General features: G+C 34.8%; 1 protein-coding gene across 1 annotated transcript; it reads right to left on the reverse strand.

Annotated features, from left to right (window-relative positions):
- Positions 1 to 15,732: 15,732 nt before the first annotated feature.
- On the reverse strand, positions 15,733 to 18,753 carry LOC145158317 (uncharacterized). Its single transcript, XM_079077233.1, has 8 exons — positions 18,607 to 18,753; positions 18,280 to 18,509; positions 18,136 to 18,193; positions 17,964 to 18,041; positions 17,758 to 17,846; positions 17,530 to 17,620; positions 17,243 to 17,366; positions 15,733 to 15,737 (listed from the first exon to the last, which is right to left on the reverse strand). The coding sequence occupies exons 1-8, from the start codon at positions 18,745 to 18,747 to the stop codon at positions 15,733 to 15,735; spliced, it is 816 nt and encodes a 271-aa protein (XP_078933359.1). The 5' UTR covers positions 18,748 to 18,753.
- Positions 18,754 to 21,367: the final 2,614 nt, after the last annotated feature.

Genomic DNA, 21,367 nt, shown 5'->3' on the forward strand with positions numbered 1-21,367 from the left:
TTAAACTACCATGAAGGTTACAAACAATTCCTATGATCATCTAATCTTCATAAGTTCAAGAACATGAATATGAACACTTTCAAGAATCAAAAATTACACTTAAAAAAACTTGTAATTTTAATAATTGCCATTGTAAATGGATTAGCATACACATTACACCATCTAAAACAAGCTTTAAAACATCAAAACAGTTTAGGGTAATGTTTCTATTCCATTTCCAGCAACAAATGTGCAAACTTTCATACGAGCAGAAAAGAGAAAAACGATTTTTTTTTCAAGCTGTTTGCACACAAAAAAAAAACAACAAACGAACCTGGCTTTGATACCACTGAAAAGTTTTGAGCATTCTAACACTTCCTAAGTGTACATGCAACCCTAATAACCTTGGATCTATGTTTGTCTAATTATCATGCAAAGTTGAATTCCAAGGTTATATTCCTATCTAGCATACATGGGGAACAAATTTTAACTTGCATGAAAGATAGAATAACTTACCTTGTTGTTGCTTATGATCCTTGAAACCTTGTGAGCCTAGCACCCCAAGTGTGATGCCTCAAATGCTTCACACAACACCAAATGCTTTTGGAATGACTTTAGAGAGAATACACACTTCTAAAATCGGCCTAGCCCTCTTGTTTCTTATGTGTAGCTGATTTTGGTGGAGAATGGGTTTCTTATATTGTGTTGACACATCTAGGGTTACACCATGTAAACCCTAATGTGTCATGACTCTTCATTTCCATGACCCATGGGTTTGTAACTCCCATGGAGCATCCATGGAGCATCCTATGGGTGGAACCCAACTTGATAATCCATGGAGCCTCTTAGCCCACTATATAAGATATGGAAGATTTACATAATCTACCCATATATTTAATTAGTTATCTTTTGATGACTTAATTAATTCTAAATTAATTCTTGATCAAACTAATTAAATAATATTATTAATATATTAGAACTTATAATATATTAATAAACCATAAGTGTTATTTCTCTCATTTTAGTTTATCCAATTGCATGGTGCCATGCAACCCAAATGGACCATGCCTGGTCGGGTCAAGTACATACCAGAAATAGTTATGGACTTAGACACCTTATCCAACAATAATAACATAGCATAACATACATAAATATACTGTCAGGCATATCTGGATGCCCGACCTACCCCTGCGGTCTCTATCGACAGGATACTGGGTCTATTTCACCCCTACCACTACCACATATTAACATATCATAAACATACTGCTAGGCATGCATGAGTACTGTCTACCCCTTTGGTATCTTTCAACCGGTATCCGGGGACTATTTCGCCCCTACTACTACTATCACATATATCATAGCATCCTAGCACATAAATCATATCAGATAGTGGAAAACCAGACAATTATGACAAAGACAATCATCTCAAACATAATCACCTATTGGTGGGCCGGCATTGGTGCCTTAGACCCACCTCTACTGGAAGGTAACTCACATCACACTGCTGAAGTCCCACGGACAAAACTCTAGCTGCTGGATGACAGATTCCCGAACTGTCAACATCAAAATAACACCCAATTAATAATTGGGTTCCAATACATAACCATAAGTCCATGCTTGGGGTAAAAGACTACTTTACCCCCATCTTAGCTTGATTCAAGCTCAAGGCCCAATCCAAAGGCCCAAAAGTCAAACTCTGAATCAAAGCCCTGTTGGGTTTTGAGCATTCTAACACTTCCTAAGTGTACATGCAACCCTAATAAACCTTGGATCTATGTTTGTCTAAGGTACATGCAAAATATTATTTTCCAAGGTTTATAACCTATCTAGCATGGCATGGGGTACTTTTAAACATAAAAGAACTAGATGAATTACATACCTTTTTGTTGATTGTTGATTCCTTGGAGTTTGAGAGCCAAGCACCAATAATGTGAATGCCTCAAATGGAAATCACAAATCACCACAAACTTGGAAAATGTATGAGAGAGTATACTAACTCTTAGATTTCAGCCACCACTATTACACACACACTAGGGTGTTTTTCATGCAACATAAGCTTGTTTATATAGTGTGCATGGTTAGGGTGAAACCCTAATAACCCATGTCTTTTCCTCTTCCAAGGATCCATGGGTTAAAAGCTCCATGGATCATCCATGGACTTCCATATAAGCTTAGCCTATTAACAAATGAGCATTAGCCCACACCATATAAATACAATAGCCCATGATTTAATTAGTCTTCCTTTTAATCACTAAATCAATTCATAATTAATTCAAGATTAAAACTAATTAAATAACATGACTTTATATTAATATATTATAACTTATAATATATTAATAAATCGTAAGTATACAATTCTCATAAAATTATCCATAAACAGTTTGGGTGAAGTGCAACCCAAATGGACCATGCCGGGTCGGGTCAAGTATATACCAAATAAGTTATGGACTTAGACACCTTATCCAACAGTCTCCCACTTGGATAAGTCTAATAACTATATTTGCGTATGTTACTTCAGGAACCAACCAGCAATCGTAGCTCTCGAAAACTCTGTTGCACTATGAAGCGCCATTTTAGATAAGTGATCATATAATCCTCTGTTCTCATGATATCAGCCGGACAAATACATGGAACAACGTCGTACTTATTGTCCAGCAGTTTGTTTCCCGATTTCCGATTTGTTTGACAAAGAACTAAATTGAACACATTAATGAGGTTCTGACCGGGCCCGGTACATGGGTCAAAACAAAATCATCGAGGGGCCCAGATATCGCTTCTATTTCTAGAAGGAACAGATAAACTTCGACTCATATGCTTGTTCTACTACTTGTTGAATTGTACACAAAGGCATGTTTTATAACATCAAGTTACTGATGCGTTTTCGTGCAATCAATGCACAACCAACTCATAGGCAACAACTCATATCTCTAGGTTTGAAGACTTATATGATATTACCGTCTCACGATCACTCGAGATAAATTCCATGAAGTGATACAAGTGAGCGTGGGTTAATTCCAATACTCATAACTTATGAGCACTCATAAATGTTGTAGCAACCATTGCTATGACTAAACACATTTAGCCATCTACAAACTCGATTCATGACAGTCTTAATTCATACCTACTTCCAACATATGAACGACTGTGGAGTGTTTAAATAACTTAGTCATTCGGAAAGATTAACCTAGCTATTCTGGAAGTCAAAACATGCAAAGTGAAACACAATATCGAATCCAATATGGTCTCATAACCCTTTTGAATATAAATAAAACCACCTTTTATTTATCACCATATTGATTACACATTATTCATTGTATAATGTTTCAAATAATCAACTTAATACTTGAATAAAAACAACAGTTGTCACATGCTCCTAGCATGTACACTTTGTTTTTCTAAACAATAGTTATGCCATACTCCAAGTATGCACACTATGTTTGTGTATGATCTTTACTTTGTGAAATAGATCATTTGAACATGATTCCAATGATGCTCATTTCACAATCCCAAATCCTTATTGTAAATGTAAAAATTCCTAATTCCTACCATTTACCAAAAAAACTGTTAGATTTTAAACTTTTATGCAATGTTCCTCTTGTAATGATTATGCACAAAGTCACAAAACTTGTCAACAGTCATTACAGAGTATTCTAAAGGAGATCAACTCTATGGAAACGAAGTCTCATATTCAAAGTACATTGCTTTGAACATCCTTCTTGCACTAAGGTTTTCTAATCTTACACAGATTGAATAACTTCCACCTATGGAGAAATTTCCATAGTCCCATTTTGACTATCACTTCCGCACAAGAGTTACCTCTTTTCAGAATATGTCAATATGGTCCTTTCCAACAATTTATATCCTACTTCCAACTGTCCCCGGGCAACCAATCTTTGGAGAACCTTAGATTGTCCTCGACAATTGCTTAATCACTTTAGTCATATCCAATTCTAGACTTTTCCCTTCTTAATGCCCTAAGCATTTGGAAAATTTAGAAAGGATAAATATTATAGCACATGAAATCGATCCTATATCCGAAGCATATGGGACACGATTCATGATGTCTCACATAAAGACATGATACTAGACCAGTCTTTTGCTACAATAAGGATGAATATTATAGCACATGAAATCGATCCTATATCCGAAGTATATGGAACACGATTCATGATGTCTCACATAAAGACATGATACTAGACCAGTCTTTTGCTACAATATTTTTTATTTGCCATGTTTTCAAAATTTAACTATGAAGAGGGATGCCGTAATCATAATCGAATTTTGATAACGCAATATATATAGAATTTCTTTAAGTTGAACCATTCCAACATAAAATACATATATATATCCTTGACTAAAGATGATTAAAAACTCAATCTAAGCTTTTAGAATTGAAATGAAGTATAATTTCCTCTCCCTTAATTATAGCAAAACAACTTTTCAACCCCTACAACTTTACGAATTGAAACTTTTGGTTTTCTATAATTAACATTGCTAACTTGCAACACTAAACATAATAATCATGCTCCCACTAACATGATGATTATCAGCATAACACTTATGCTTCCACTAGCTCTGACATATTTCCAGAAATCAGCTGGACTCCTGAAATTTAGATTCGTACACCCTTTCTTAGATAGCTCACATGTGTGTCTAAACAATTTCCAGAACTATGAAAAGGGATGCCGTAATCATAGTCTTAATTGTTTAGACCTTTGCCATTTCTCACAAGTCCATGTTAGTGTGCCGGTTAACCACACACGCTCCACTAACGACTTTGAGAATGCAAACATCACAATTGCTATCTACTTAAAATCTTCTTAGTGAAAGCATTTCCTCACCATCATTTTCATGAATCAGAGAGAAACCTTATGACACTTAGATTTTATAGTGTATGAGTTTCTATCCATGTGAATTTGTCAAAACCATAATCACAAGACAAGGTTAGTGACAAATTACCCTTACATGGATTGAACTTGTTCAATCTTAATTTCTTGTCACCTGGTAGCACAAGGCCCACCAATGCTTCCAAGCTGTTATGCACACAGTTTAGAACTAACAAAACTCATATGCATAGTCAACTTAATAGGAACAGACACAGAAACAAGAATTATGTCAACTTAATAGGTTGCAAACCTTAAGTCGTGTGCTAGTGATAAAACTCAGGTTTTACTCTTGATTAAATCTTGAAATCCTTTCAGGATCTTTAAGACTCCCACTGTCCTTTCGACATATAAGTTTCCTTAGTCAAGAACCATTCCTTGACAAAACAAATATTCAAGGGATAGTGCGGATTCTTATCAAGATAAACACTTCACACAATTGGTCTTATTTGGTCTTTGTCTTATCCAAGACATCACAACTTACCAATTTCAAATGTACAGGAGTAGAAAACATTTTACACTACATTTGATAAGTGTTTTAAACCTTATTTTATGTCACTCAATGTTACAATCTTGGAGTATTACTCTAAGAATTGTTTTTGGAACGAAGTATGATTCATCTTCTTGATTTTAACCAATCTAACAATTCATGACTCCTCTTCTTAGTCATAACAATGCACTAAGATGTCCTTAGAGTATGAATTTGTGATATGGTTTCATAATCATTAAGATGATCATAAAACATGATACTAAAGTACTCTCCTATCTTTTCAGATTTGAGAAACTTCTATCTTTCTGCCTAATTTGATTCTTCTCATCCGTTCTGCCATACATTGAAACCTTTCCAATGTCACAGAATTATACTTAACCTTATAAGTATAACCATATTTACTAATCTTTAGTAAATCACGACGAATCGATCTTTGTGGTGGACCTTGACCAGCACACACCTAGTGTACCTAATTCCTTAGTCCTTCAATTGACTCACATATGCATGTGATCAATGAATTAGTCTCAATTTTGCAAAGATGAAAATTCTCATACATCATACAATACAACTTGTATGATTCCAAGTTTCTGTCCAACTGAAGCTTGGGTGATGAGAACCTTTCCTCATTTGGTAAATTCAGACACTACCACAAATGAGAGAATCAAACTCATATTTCCATTATTGCTAGAAACATACATACATCAATTTTCCATAAATGCCATTGTAAGGGGATATAATATAAAATAAACTAAACAAAACTTTTATTTCTTTATAAAATGCGGAAAAATATTCCTTACAATGCATCTTCAAATGAAAACTATGATATTACATATTTCCTAGCAATCTATCATAACTTTTAAGTAGTAGCTCAAAAATCCGATCCTCGAACCATGCGATAGAAATCCATCTTCGTGATCAGATTCAGCACACTCTTATTTTAACCTTCCTTTTGCTCGATCCTGCTAAACATCAAGATGCAACCTAGTCACATCATGTAATAAGAATCAACAATTAGGAATTTTAACAAAGTTAGATAGTGGACTTACCTGAAGCCGAGTCAAACATTTTGTCTCTACTTGCTTTCAAACATTTCAGGTATTCAGGGCAGCTTCGCTTCCAATGTCCCTTCTCATGACAATAAAAACATATAGACTCTTTGGGAATGGTACATGAGACAATCACAGACTTAGCCTTTCCCTTTACCTTTTGGTCAATCGGGTTGACCAAGGCCGATCCCTTTTCATTGGGAAGAGAAAGCTTTTCTGGACTTCCAATGTTACCATTGTCCATGTCCATGGAAGTTTGACAATTAGACCTTCCATCAATATTTGCTTGACCATTGCGCCAAATCATTGTTGATTCAGCAGCAACAAGCAAATAAGAAAGATCTATTAGGGTTATGTCAGGATCTGTCATATGGTAGTCTTTAATAAACTCACCATACGACTCAGGAAGTGACTGAAGAACCCAGTCAACAGCGAACTTCCTTGAAATAACAGCACCCAACATTCTCAACCTGTCAATGTGTGACTTCATTCCTAAGACATGAGTGCACACAGGTCTTCCATCTTTATGTTTCGTTTCTAGTAGAGCTTGAGTGACCTTGAACCTTTCAAGTCTTCGGGCTTGTGGGTCAGGGAGAATAAATGGAGGAGGTGGAGGGAGTGAAGCATGATGTTGAGGGACATCATCTTCAAGAGGAAAGCTTGTTCCAAGCGATTTGGGAAGATCATAGTTGTCTGAACCAGACATCTACAATGGGAGAAAATCAAGTTAGTTGATTCAAGTCCTTAATATAACACCCAATATGAAATATTAAGGCTAGGACCCAACACAATATTTTATAACTTGGAAGAGGGATGTCGTAATCCAAGCTATAAAATATTTGAAGGTAGGCGAATGACGATTCACCAATTTCCACCATGAAAAACGAAATAATTTATTAGGTTTTAATTGGATTTGAAACTCCTAGATCTTTTGAGATTCATTGAACTTTTCAATGGCATGTTTCAATCTCGATTGTGCCCTCTCAAGTTTTGTGACTGGGATGCCGAGGATCACAAAACAAGGTGTGAATAACCATGCAAACTCACTAGGTACCCTTAATATTATCACCTAATCGATGTGCCGGTTAACCACACACGCTCCACCGATCTATGATAAACATTAAGTCACCCTTCGTGATCCTTACTAGTCCAAGTTAGTGTGCCGGTTAACCACACACGCTCCACCAACGACTTGGTAAGGTACAAAGTGTGAATTCCATGGACTAGCACCAAGTTCACATTTTTCCTAAATTAACTAAGATTGGGAATTAAAATATTTAGTTACTTTATAATAATCATTATACTTTTAATGAGGATTTAAAGTCATTGTCCTACCCATTCGGCTAACGACCCTCCACCGATCAAGGAAGCGGTGGGTGAGAGTGGACACCCATTAAGCTGCCATTTTATAGGCAACAACCTTATACCCCCCTTATAGACCGGCTTCGTGAATGAAGCCTACTAACGGTAGAACGACTTATTCTTATACATATATATAATAATTAACTATTAATGTTATAAATAGTATAAGTGTTGAATTTTAACTATTAAAACTCTAAGGGTTGGAATTAAAGTTTATTGAAGTGTGTGTAACTTTACAAATTCCAAAACTTGAGGACAAGTTTTTTAAACTATTCAAAACTTTTCATTTCATAACTTATGAATTAAAGGTTCATAAAAATGAAGACTCTTCATTTTTATGTAACTTATGTGTTTAAATGTGTGTTTAAAAGAAGTGACCTTTGGATATCCATAACTTGAGGACAAATTATGGACTCCATTAAAACACATAAATGATCAAGAATTAATCCTAAACAATTCAGCAAATAATTCCTATCATCTTCTAAATTCATAAGAACATGAACATGATCATCAAAGTTTCAAGAATTATATGAACACATACAAAGCATGAAATTTTGATATAAGCTATTGTAAATGGATTAGAACAATCATTACAATAACTAAAACAAGTTTTAAAACACCAAAACAGTTTAGGGTAATGTTTCTAGTCCATTTCCAGCAGCAAAAGTCTAAAATCTGCATTCTGAGGCTCCTACTCGCCGAGTGCACGAACCTACTCGGCGAGTAGGATGAGTTTACACATGAACTCGGCGAGTCCCCCCATGGACTCGGCGAGTTCATCAGTCAGACAGCAAAAAATCGACTTTTTATCACTATTTTGCATCAAGTATCAAACAAACAAGCCTAGGCTCTGATACCACTGTTGGGTTTTGAGCATTCTAACACTTCCTAAGTGTACATGCAACCCTAATAAACCTTGGATCTATGTTTGTCTAAGGTACATGCAAAATATTATTTTCCAAGGTTTATAACCTATCTAGCATGGCATAGGGTACTTTTAAACATAAAAGAACTAGATGAATTACATACCTTTTTGTTGATTGTTGATTCCTTGGAGTTTGAGAGCCAAGCACCAATAATGTGAATGCCTCAAATGGAAATCACAAATCACCACAAACTTGGAAAATGTATGAGAGAGTATACTAACTCTTAGATTTCAGCCACCACTATTACACACACACTAGGGTGTTTTTCATGCAACATAAGCTTGTTTATATAGTGTGCATGGTTAGGGTGAAACCCTAATAACCCATGTCTTTTCCTCTTCCAATGATCCATGGGTTAAAAGCTCCATGGATCATCCATGGACTTCCATATAAGCTTAGCCCATTGACAAATGAGCATTAGCCCACACCATATAAATACAATAGCCCATGATTTAATTAGTCTTCCTTTTAATCACTAAATCAATTCATAATTAATTCAAGATTAAAACTAAGTAAATAACATGACTTTATATTAATATATTATAACTTATAATATATTAATAAATCGTAAGTATACAATTCTCATAAAATTATCCATAAACAGTTTGGGTGAAGTGCAACCCAAATGGATCATGCCGGGTCAGGTCAAGTATATACCAAATAAGTTATGGACTTAGACACCTTATCCAACAAGCCCAACATATGGCCCAATTTTCCAAATTGGGCCCAAACCTCTACATGGTCTTACCCTAAGGCCCAACCATTTATTCTAGTCCAAGCATTTGGCTTTCCAATGGTCCAACATCTCATAATCCACAAGGCCCATCTATGGCCCAATTTTCCAAATTGGGCCCAAACCCCTTACATGAGCCTTACCCTAAAGCCCATCCAAATATTATAGTCCATATGTTTGTTCTTGGATGGCCCATCAATAGCCCAATCACCAAAGCCCAATAGAAAGGCCCAACTTAAGGCCCAAGCAAGATTAGGGTTTTCACATAAAATGACGATTAGGGTTAAGTGTTTCTTACTTAACCCATTAAGGACTTAATCCATTAAGTCCATCAATCTACTAGGTCAATCATATAGTGTGGTCGGGCTTAATACATAATCCTAATTTGGTCATCCAAAATGCGGGTCCCGACAATCCAAAACCCATATATCCAAAATTTCGGTTTCCCAAACCCTAATTAGGGTTTCCAACCCAATCACAACCCAATTAGGCCCAAAATCTAAGTCTTTAGATCAATTAGGGTTTCATTAGGTCAACTAGGGTTTCATTAGGTCAACTAGGGTTAAATAAGTCGAGCACCACCCACCACCACCTCGGGTAGTGGTGGTCAACGGTGGCTCACGGCGGCGGCCACCACCTCACGGTGGTGGTTATGGTTCTAGTCCAATTATGTCCAACCATCCCAAAAGCAAGCTAAACACAAGCAAAACCACACCGCCACCCAACATGGCGGCTGGTGCGCCGGAAGGCGACAGCCACCACCTTACGGAGGTGGTTATGAGTTTTCTTTTGATTATTCCGACACCGATTACAATTTTACAATGCAATGACCCAAAATAAACACACACATAATAAGATAAACACACACACAGCCACCCTTGTAGTGGCAAACCGTGGTACAAGGTGGCAGCCACCACCTCACGGTGGTGGTGGTGGCTTTTCCGAGAACTCCGACCAAACAAAACACCACACACGACATACACCAATAGCAGAACACACCCACATACTTGATTTGCCCGTAGCAGGAACACAACCACCCTCTTGGTGGCGTCCGACGATGGCAACAACAAAACTAGCGGCGGCCAACGGCGGCTTGGGGCGTAGCACCGATGAGACGACGACGAGACAGGAGTAGAGGAGGTGGTGACTCCCACCGGAAACAGCAGCAATGACGTCTGTAGGTGGTTTCTTCCGTTCACCTGTGGCCATAATGCTCCAAGGCAGTTTCCGTCTTCAACTGCGGTGGGTGCGGCGACGGGTGCTCCGGCTTTAGCAGGTAAGGTGGCGGCTGGAGGGTCACGTGCGACGGAGGCAGCAGCAGCGGCTACCGGCGGCAGAAACGAAAGGAATAATAAGGATGGCGAAAGTCCAGTGGTCCTTGTCGTCATTTGCTGATCGGAAACGACATGGTGGCTAGGCCGGAAGTTGAAGAAGGAGGGTGGCGGCCGGTGGTGGGAGACATAAGGTGGCGGCTGTGCATTCTCTTAGGGTTAGGGTTTCGGGAGGGTTATATACCCGACTCCCTAAAAACTTATTGCCATAATGACATCAATGGTCCCTCCCCATAAGGATCTTTTCAAACAAGGTCCATAATTTACTCTTCATACCCCTGCTCCCATAATTCTTTTCATATTAAGTCCAACAGTTACCAAACAACCCCTCCTCTACAAATTATTCTCAAATGAAGTCCATATGCTACCATTCAGCCCCTCAGCCTCCAAAATCTCTTCAAATTAAGTCCTAATAATTTACCAAGTAGTCCCTACCTTCATAAATATTTACAAAACCAATCCGGAACTTACACTTTTAACCCTTAACTTCTAAATTATTACAGTTAACTCCTCGAAACCAACACCTTGCTATATAATTATTGATTTTAGGGATACTATTCATTCGTTAATTTGTCTATTTATTTATTTAATAAATGGGGTGTTAGAGTTCCGTACATATAAAGAACGCTGAAATCCGAGTTATAACGAAGAAGTTATGACCTGTCGAAGTTCGCGACAAAACCGGCACTACACCGGGAATCGTAAAAAGCGAGTTTACGATAAAGTACTTTTTAGCCTTAGTGATCTAAAATAACATTGTATAGTACGTCTCCACCTACACGTGGATATAAAGAACGTCAAAAACGGAGCTCGTATGCAAAAGTTATGACCTTCCGAAGATGTAGCTGTCTGAGAGCATGACACGTGGCAGAAACCCTAATCTGCCAGGGCTCACGACGTGAGCATGTTTATCACAACGTGAGGAGTCAAACGGACACTTTTCAAGGCTAGAATGCAGTTGGCAAATCTACGGAGTGATAATTTTAGGGCTCATGCGTGAGGAGTCAAACGGACACCTTCCGAAGCTAGGGACACAAATGGCAAGTCTACGAGGTGATGCAGCTTGGCCTCACGATGTGAGCAATGATTTCTCACAATGTGAGAGCCAAAACAAGCCTATAAATAGCAAGCTCGACCCTAACCATTCCTTACACCATACCTTCTTTCTCTCTCTCTCTCTCTCTCTCTCTCTCTCTTTCTCTCTCTCGTTTGTTGAAGGTGTTTCCCTTCCCGAGCCCGACGATCACGACCCGCTGACCGTTTCTAGTTAGATTCTATCAAATCACGCTACTAAGGTGAGTGCATAGTTACTTTCATCTTACACATAGTTATGAAGTATTTAATATAATTACGTGCAATGTATGCATATTATTTGTGTTCTTGATATCTATGCTCGATGAACAATTGTATACAAGTTTTAAATGATTTAAACTGTATATGTATTTTATATCTACAAATATGTTGGGTAAAACATGGGTATATGAATTAGACGATGTGTGATGAAATAAAAATTGATGAGAGGTCTCGATGTTTAAGATGATCTAGTCATCTAGCAGAGTATAGACAACGACCACAGACTATTCTAGACAGTCCAGTGGAACGTTAGCATGCTCGTAACCTGTAGGTGTTTTTGAACAAGATGTTCATTAAGTATTTTTAAACTAAGTGTTCCTTAGGTATTTTTGAACTAAGTGTTCACCAGATGTTTTGAACTACGTGTTCACCAGTTGTAATCTAGAAACCCTGGCAGCGATGGACTTCGTGCCTATTCCTTAGGACAATCCTTAGGAATGAATGAATGAATGAATGATAGATGATTCTTAGGGTAGATCCTTAAGATAAGGGGGACGGGTATTTGGGTTAATTGTTTGATGATGAAACATAATAACTTTATTATTGTGGGTTGAAAACCCTATGTACTCACCAGGTTTTCCAACCTGACCCACTCAATTTATTTGTATCACAGGTATCGATACGATGACACATTACACTGAGATATTTAAAGGGAGATGTAAATCACTAGTGTAAATGAATGTAAGGTCTGTTTATACTTATGTTTTGTATTGACGATGACATCTCAAAGTTTTAGTATAAACAAAATATATTTCTTGTGAAATGCTTTGATAATATATTTATCATGTTTTCTAGGAACAAATTCCGCAATATTATTCCTTAAAATGGATACTCTGATTTTCAAATAAGCATAATAAAATTTTTAAAATGACCTTGAATTTGGGAATGTCACATCACCTTTATGATTGAATACCCCTTGCGATCACGTCATCCCCTCCCCCCCCTCCCCCTCATGCAGGGCAGCAACTGTAAATTGTTGTGTATAACCAAAAAAACTATTATATATGAATCAATCCCCTAAAATAATATATCATCTACGCCATTACAAATAAACTAATAAGCACGATCATTGTCAAATGCCTTTTTATTTTGCTATTTAAAAAAAAATTGAAAAAATAATCTTATAAAAAGATATCATTTTTAATTCCAAAATTAGACTTTGTATTTCCAAAATTAATTTCCAAATTCGACATTATCTTTATTTCCAAAATTATCATTTTTGTTTTCAAGTTTATAAAAATTATCAATTTTATTTCTAATATTAGACATTATTTTTTGAAGTTCTATTTTTTTTAATAAAAATATACTTATAAAGAAATCATATTAATCTTATTTACTAATTTTTAAGATTTAAGCAAAAATTGTTATTTAACAAAAATAGTGATGGTTTAAGTGCTTAATTATAATATTGCTTAATGCTTAGGTAATGTTTTAATCACAATGAAGTAGTTCAATTCATTGTCATGCTTATTTTTAAGTTGGGTCAAACATAGATCAGTTTGAATAGCACTCTTACTATCCATAAATTCATCGGGATTAAATTACAAAATGTACCATATGATTTTTGATATTTACCGTTTACTCCAAAATTTTATCATTTTCAAATTTGGTTATTATTTTAGGTTTCTTATCGAATTTAATCTTTGGCATCATGAAATTAGCAAGTTTAGCAAGTTTGATATTAAATTGTAAACAAGGATCAGAATCATGAGGCAAAAAGTTTCAAGACCTATTTGATAGCCATATTTTCAGGTCCAAACAGATCCTTCTGACTGAATTGGTCGGAAAGACAGTTTAATTTGCACAAAAGAATGAATGTTTTCCGGTAAGATATGTATTTTCCAGAAAACCCCAAAACCATGAATGAAACTTTGGACAATTGTGCCCTAAAAAAAAGGACATGCTTTTCATCTACTTTTTTTTTCTTTTTTTATGTTGTATTTTAGTTGTAGAACTTTTTTATGTTTTATTTTCGTTGTAGAACTTTTTTTTATTTTTATTTTTATCAGATTTGCATAAAAAAAGATACATGTTGAATTTTTTCTATTGTGTAATTTGATTTTGTAGGATAATTTGTATATTTTTATAATTATCAACAACTTCATCCATCACCGTATAGAACATCAATGTAATATGGTAATTTTTATCATTGAAGTTGTACAAATAAACATCATGGTTTCTTTTCCAATAAAACAACTTTCTCAGACAACACTTTTTCAGACAATAACTAGCAAACGAAACCTCGGTCCAAAATTTAAGTTGTGTCATCATCTATACCTTGATTAATGCTCGAAGCTTCCTAGAGAGATTATAACTATGGTTTGTGTCATGGTGCGAATGATTAGCATCTTAATATCATCTTAATTGCAAACATGCATGTAATTTAACACAAAGATGAATTCAATAAATATTAACTTCCTTTTTCATGATTACAAATTCTGCTTTGGAAATTTTAAAGTATTTTTATTTAATTATTTTGGACTAGTCTGATTTACCAAACAAGAGGAAAGTATTGTTGTGTAGTGTAGCCTTGTTTTTCATTAGCATGCTTTAAAAATTGTTGCCTAAGATTAATCTCAAACCCCCGTTGTGTCTTTCTTGTCTTTTTTTTCCTGTTAAATTGACATATATGTAAAAGTTTAAATCTCTCACCTATAATTTTTACGGGTTTAAACCTAATACCGTAATATACATCAAATATTTCTATTTTTATTTATGAAATATAAAAAAGTAATTTGAGAATAAATCTATTATCTATTAAGTTGGAGACTTGGATATATGAATGTTGGTAATCATTAGTAAATTTGCAAGAATATAGTTGAAAGTGGGATTGTTAGAACTTTAAAATAAAATATTGTTATATAAATTGCAATATAAAAATCATTAAGAGCATTTATTAAATTCCAGTTTTCATTACATAATTCTGTTATACAATTTGAAGAATATTTATTAAATTATTCATTCAATTTTAAGAGTGTGTGTGTGTATATATATATATATATATATATATATATATATATATATATATATATATATATATATATATATATATATATATATATATATATATATATATAGGGTTGAGATCGATTGAGAACTCAAAGTTTCCCGAGAACCTGAGAATTAAAAGTGGAGCGTTGGATCAAAAGTAATTCGTTAAGGACATGATCGTCATCTTACCAATCTCATTTAATGTTTAATTTTTTTGTGTTATTTAATATATTAATATAAATGTCTAAAAATTAACAAAATAACTCAAAATTTCGGATTTATTTATTTTTTTAAAAATAATTTTCTATTTTTTTAAAAAATGGATATTTTTTAATTTTTTTCAAAAAGAATGAATTTTTCAAAAAAAAAAATGAAAAAAAATATTTTTTAAAAAACTGCATCTTTTTTTCAAAAAAAATGCATTTTTTTAAAAAAAATGCATTTTTTTAAAATAAACTGTATTTTTTTTAATAAAACTGCATTTTTTTTTAAAAAAAAAACTGCATTTTTTCTAGAAAAAAAACTACATTTTTTTTCAAAAAAACTGCATTTTTTTCTTTAGAAAAACTGCATTTTTTTCAAAAAAAAAAAAAAAAAAAACTACGATTTTTATAAAAAAAAAAAAGTGCAATTTTTTTCTAAACTGCATTTTTTTAACAAAAAAATCAACGTTTTAGGTGCATATATGCGTATTTTTTCAAATGCATATATGCATATTTCTTATACTATAATATTTGTAAGTAATTATAAAAAATCTCATTTTTATCAATCAATCTATAAACATAGTACAAGTATTTTATTCAATACAAAATAAAATATAAAAAAACTACAAAGATTCATAGTGTTATCATTTCTTCATATCAAGATTTCCATATTTTCTTCAATTTATCACTTGTCACCTCTTCAATATTTTCCAAAAATTCTTCAAAATCTACAAGAAAATAAAAAAAATTGATTAATGCAAGAACACGCACATGTATATATCATGTAAGATTCACATGTGATTATATAATGTGATATTCACATGTGATTGTATTTTTTAAGATTTAAATGTGAAATTCACATGAAAATTTAACAAAATAATTAACGAAGAACACTTACACAAAATGCATGTGTGCATATAGAGGTAATTCATATGTGATTCACTTGTGATTTACATGTGAATCGCATGTAATTCACTTGTGATTTACATGTGAATCACATGTAATTGATATGTGATTCACTTGTGATTTACATGTGAATTACATGTGATTAATATGTGAATTACATGTGATTTACATGTGAATCACATATAATTCATATGTGATTAACTTGTGAATCACATATAATTTATAGGTAATTCACTTGTAATTTACATGTGAATCACAAATTAATCATATGTGAATTACATGTGAATCACATGTAATTTATATGTGAATTACATGTTATTTACATGTGAATCACATGTAATTCATATGCGATTTACACGTAAATCACATGTAATTCATATGTGATTTACACGTGAATCACATGTAATTCATATTTACATGTGAATCACAAGTGAATCATATATGAATTACATGTGATTAAAATGTGAGTCACATGTGAATCATATGTGAATTACATGTTATTTACATGTGAATCACATGTAATTCATATGTGATTCACTTGTGATTTACATCACATATAAATTACATGTGAATCACATGTAATTCATATGTGATTTACATGTGAATCATATGTAAATTACATGTGATTTACATGTGAATCACATGTAATTCATATGTAAAGTTTGCAACCAAAATACTTCAATAAAATTATATTTTCATTGTTATATTATACTAATGAATTAGTTTATTGGTCACTGAATCAGAAATCAATGATGGAACAGAAAATATCTTAAAGATTAATTAAAAGTTTTCCATGATATGGCGCCATTTGAGGTTTGGTAACGTTCTATAAAAGGCTTTAAATAAATTGTTAACTTTCCATAGATTTTTCAATGAAAGTTGTTTGAGATTTATGAACTTTTCAGAAAAGCTATTATTTAAAATCTCAAGTGGCTTTCATGGGAAAGTCAACAAATGACAATATGGTTTTTTTTTTTGGAAAGAAAAGGGAAAATATAAGGGGTTTTGTAGCAATTTGATATGGTGGTGTAGGGTATACCTGTGAATCCTGATATAAGTGTAGGTATTTCAAGGATTCCTTGTAAAATCCACAGTGATAAAGGAGAGCACCATAATCTGTAGTTCCATACAATCAGCTTCAAGAATAATAAGCCGCTAACATGCTGTTCAAGAAAAAAAAACAAATCACACTATTATAAATGACATGTATCAAACTACAGATGAAAGTAATACAACATATCCATAGAAACCAATATACCACAGGGACTACTTTTGTAATTTAGTCTAGAAAGAAACAGTGGTATGAATGCCTAGACCTTAAAAAACAGAAATTCCCTTTTTAGGAAGGGTGAAATGTGATGAAAAATGGCATATATCTACAAGTGACATACCTTCTCCAATTCTTGTTGGTATAAATCTGTTCGATAATATGCAGTTTACAGCAGTAAATTTGGATTAAATGAGCCAAACCGACTGCAAAACAACAAAGAAAAATGAAGTCAAATAGGGCGAGAAAACTTTAACAGGTTTTTCAAAATGCAACATTTTTTATACCTGATTAATGATGCATTTTCATACATATTGAGCCTCTCAAAGAAAGCTAACGTATAAAATGTGAATCGATCCACAACAGAGACACCAACCTATATGTATCACAATAATCTCTACAGAATTAGCAAGAGAAGCAAAAGAAATCGTGGAGTATTCCTGTATATCAAATTATAAATTTTTGAAGTTGATAGAATCCAGATAATACTCACATCAGAATCTAAGTGATGTGAATATAAGTTTTCCCCTTTCATGCTACTCCCAATAGCCAAAACACCAGGTGAATGGAGCTGAAAATAAAGAAAATATCCACACTGTTTTAGAATTCTCAATAAATTTATGTTTTCATTATTTCAATGCTTTAGGTAAGAAAAGGATCCAGACCTGGGAAAAGAGGGTAGCAGCTTGACATGTATCTACCATAATCAACAGTTCCTTGAACCTAAAAACATGAACACATAAGAGAAAAAGTAAGTCATAATTCCACAACCAATGACAGATGAGATAGCATTAAAAATGGGTTCTGACCTACGCTTTTCTTTCATCTGTTTGACTGCATCAGCCAAATCATGACTCTGAAGTTCATCAGAGTCTTGAAATTTCAGAAACTCTTCTCCTCTATGTCCTGTCATGTATAGCAGTATATGGCTTCCTTCATCACTCAAAAGACGTTTGGATCTTGGAACAACATTTTCATGGCGACCTGTTAAAACTCTCAAAAAGTTCTCAACTGTCACTTCATAGCCTCGATAGTCTACCTGACATAATAGTGTACTAAAATCAGCACATCTTCTCTAAAAACAGCTATGTAAATAAGTAAAGGGTTGTAGAAATTAATTGGACACAAAAATTGACCTCAACATTATCTCCATACAAGTTAAGCCTATGGTTTTCATTGTTGAAAACTTGTGCAGGGTATTTGTTTCGGGAATTGCAAGCCATGTTATCTGCTAACATAAGAATGATCCTCTCATCAGGTATCCCTAATCGTTTCATAGTCCTAAACAAGAAGATTTAGAGAAAGAATGACATACAATTGTCAATAGAGCGTAAAGAAGATCAAGTTTTGTTAATCGGGAAGCGAATGGGATGATTACTGGGATTTCGGGTTAGCTCATGTAATTCAACGCCATGGAAGTTAAAAGAGGAGGGAATTTCAGTCTGGCGTAGTTTTCAGGTTGATCGCTGAAAGCGCCATCGCCGAATTCTTATAATTTCACTGTGTGGTTGAAGAAATCGGAAAGGTCTGTGAGGTCGCATTCGCATTTTCACTGATAGTAACGATTCGCTGCAGTTTTTTGCGATGATTTCTAGATCTTTGAAATCGAACTTAACCAGATCTGTCATGTAGAAGTTTAACGATTCCATGGCTGTGTTACGCAAAGCTAGCTCATGTAACCATTCGCCGTCCTTTTCGATGATTAAGCTCTCTTGTAGATACAGAATTCTCAAATTGTTACACCGCTTACCGATTTGGAGTAATCCGTCTGTTGAAAACCCTGAGCACAAATCAAGCTTCAAAACCCTAAGTTCTTGACCACAGGTTCGGGTTAATAAATCAATATCGGAATCACGAACAATCATTCGCCAGAAATGGATAGATTTCAAGGAATTCAATGAACTCGAGATTTCTCTAACGACCTAATGCTTCATTGTAGATGATCGATTCCACTCCAACTGGACATTCGATAGGACTATCTTCTCCAAATCGACAAGTCAAGATCAGATTCAGAAGAAAACGACCGACATAATGCTTCATTGTAGATGTTCCGATGAACTATACTCACATCCTGTCACACTTCGACAACGATTTCAGGATTTGAGATCGGAGGTGTGATGAAGGGTAGAGAGAGAGAGAGAGAGATATGAGTTGACGTGATTAAATGTCCCTAAAATGTCCCTGATTTATTTTAATAAGATACTCCCGCCCCATTTTATTTTCAGATATTTACGAAAGTGCCATGAAGCATCCTAACCCTCTATTATTTTAATCTAATGGTTATTATTTAGTTCTCGGGTTCTCGGGAAACTTTGAGTTCTCAAATGATCCTTCCTCAATATATATATATATATATATATATATATATATATATATATATATATATATATATATATATATATATATATATATATTGAGAAAAATAAAAAAGATTGAGAATGAAAAAATTGTTCTCAACCAATCATTTATTTTTGTCGTAAAACTCTCCATCTTATTGACGAAAAGGGGAAAGTAATACATGTGTGTTTTCAAACAAAACATATTTGCTTAAACTATATTAATCATTGCCGATCGAGGCACGTTCTGCTACCAGAAGATGCCATTCGGCCTTAAGAACGTCGGGGCAACATATCAGCGCCTAATGGATAAAGTCTTCGCAAAACAGATCGACAAGAATGTAGAGGTATACGTCGACGACATGGTCATTAAAATTCACAGTGAATCAACGTTGCTCCATGACGTGGAAAAGACCCTCCAGACGCTAACACAAGCCCAGATGAAGGTTAACCCGGGAAAGTGCACTTTCGGAGTAGAAGAGGGCCAGTTCCTAGGATACCAGATAACCAAAGAGGGAATCAAGCCACATCAGGTTAAAATCCAGGAATTCCTAGATTCCAAGGTCCCGCTCAGTAAAAGGAGTCCGAGAAATCAACGGGAGGCTAACCGTGCTAGGCAGGTTCGTTGCCAAGTCAGCAGAAAAAGCCCTACCGCTTTTCCAAACTCGGAAAGGATGTGTCGATAAGAACCACTTCGAATGGACGAAGGAGGCCGACGCAGCCCTCCAATGCTTAAAGGGGGCCCTACGTCAGTTGCCAACAATGACAAGCCCCCTCCCTGGCGAAACCTTACAAGTATACCTCACGGTCGCGGATGAAGCCATCTCGTCAGTTCTGGCAGTAGAGAGAAACAAGAAGCAATTGCCGATACATTTCTTGAGCAGGGCACTGCAAGGCCCCGAAATCAATTACCCCATCCTGGAAAAACTAGTATTGTCACTAATCTATACGGCCAGACGCTTACGACGCTACTTTCAGGCGCACAAAATTGAAGTACTGACCAGCCACCCGATAAAACAGGTCCTACTGCGACCCGAAAAGTCGGGACGACTGGTGAAATGGGAAAAGAGCTGGGGGAACACGACATAGAATACCGATCGCGAACCAGTATTGTGACATCCCCAATTTCACGGCCAGAAAAGACCGATTTAATTTATGCTTTTAAAATAATTTCCGCGTAATCATTTGATTAAAAGTGTTGCGGAATTTGTTCCCAGAAAAACATGATAAAAATGTTATCAAATCATTTCTTAAGAAATGTATTTTATTCACTAAAACCATTGGGATATCATTGTCAATACAAAAACATAAGCATAAACAAAACTTACATTCATTTACACTAGTGATCTACTTCTCTTTTAATCTCTCAGTGTAAAGCAACTTCGTATCGATACATGTGATACAATTAAACTGAGTGGGTCAGGCTTGGGAGCCTGGTGAGCATATAGGGTTTTCAACCCACAATAAATAATAAACTTATTAAGTTCTTAATCAACAGTAAATTTATTAATTTCATCAACCAAAATAACCCTAATTACCCATTCCCATTATCCTCATGTTA

Source organism: Lactuca virosa, chromosome 2 (genome assembly GCF_052849685.1).
Source record: "Lactuca virosa cultivar CGN04683 chromosome 2, Lactuca_virosa_CGN04683_v6, whole genome shotgun sequence".
In the NCBI taxonomy this organism is placed as follows: Eukaryota; Viridiplantae; Streptophyta; class Magnoliopsida; order Asterales; family Asteraceae; genus Lactuca; species Lactuca virosa.

Excerpts from the sequence above, each read along its gene's own strand:
- LOC145158317 (XM_079077233.1), bottom strand. The coding sequence starts at position 18,747 with ATGAAACGATTAGGGATACCTGATGAGAGGATCATTCTTATGTTAGCA. Across the intron at positions 18,194-18,279 it reads CAGATGAAAGAAAAGCGTAG|GTTCAAGGAACTGTTGATTA; the intron begins GTCAGAACCCAT and ends TCATGTTTTTAG. Across the intron at positions 17,847-17,963 it reads CACATCACTTAGATTCTGAT|GTTGGTGTCTCTGTTGTGGA; the intron begins GTGAGTATTATC and ends TGATACATATAG.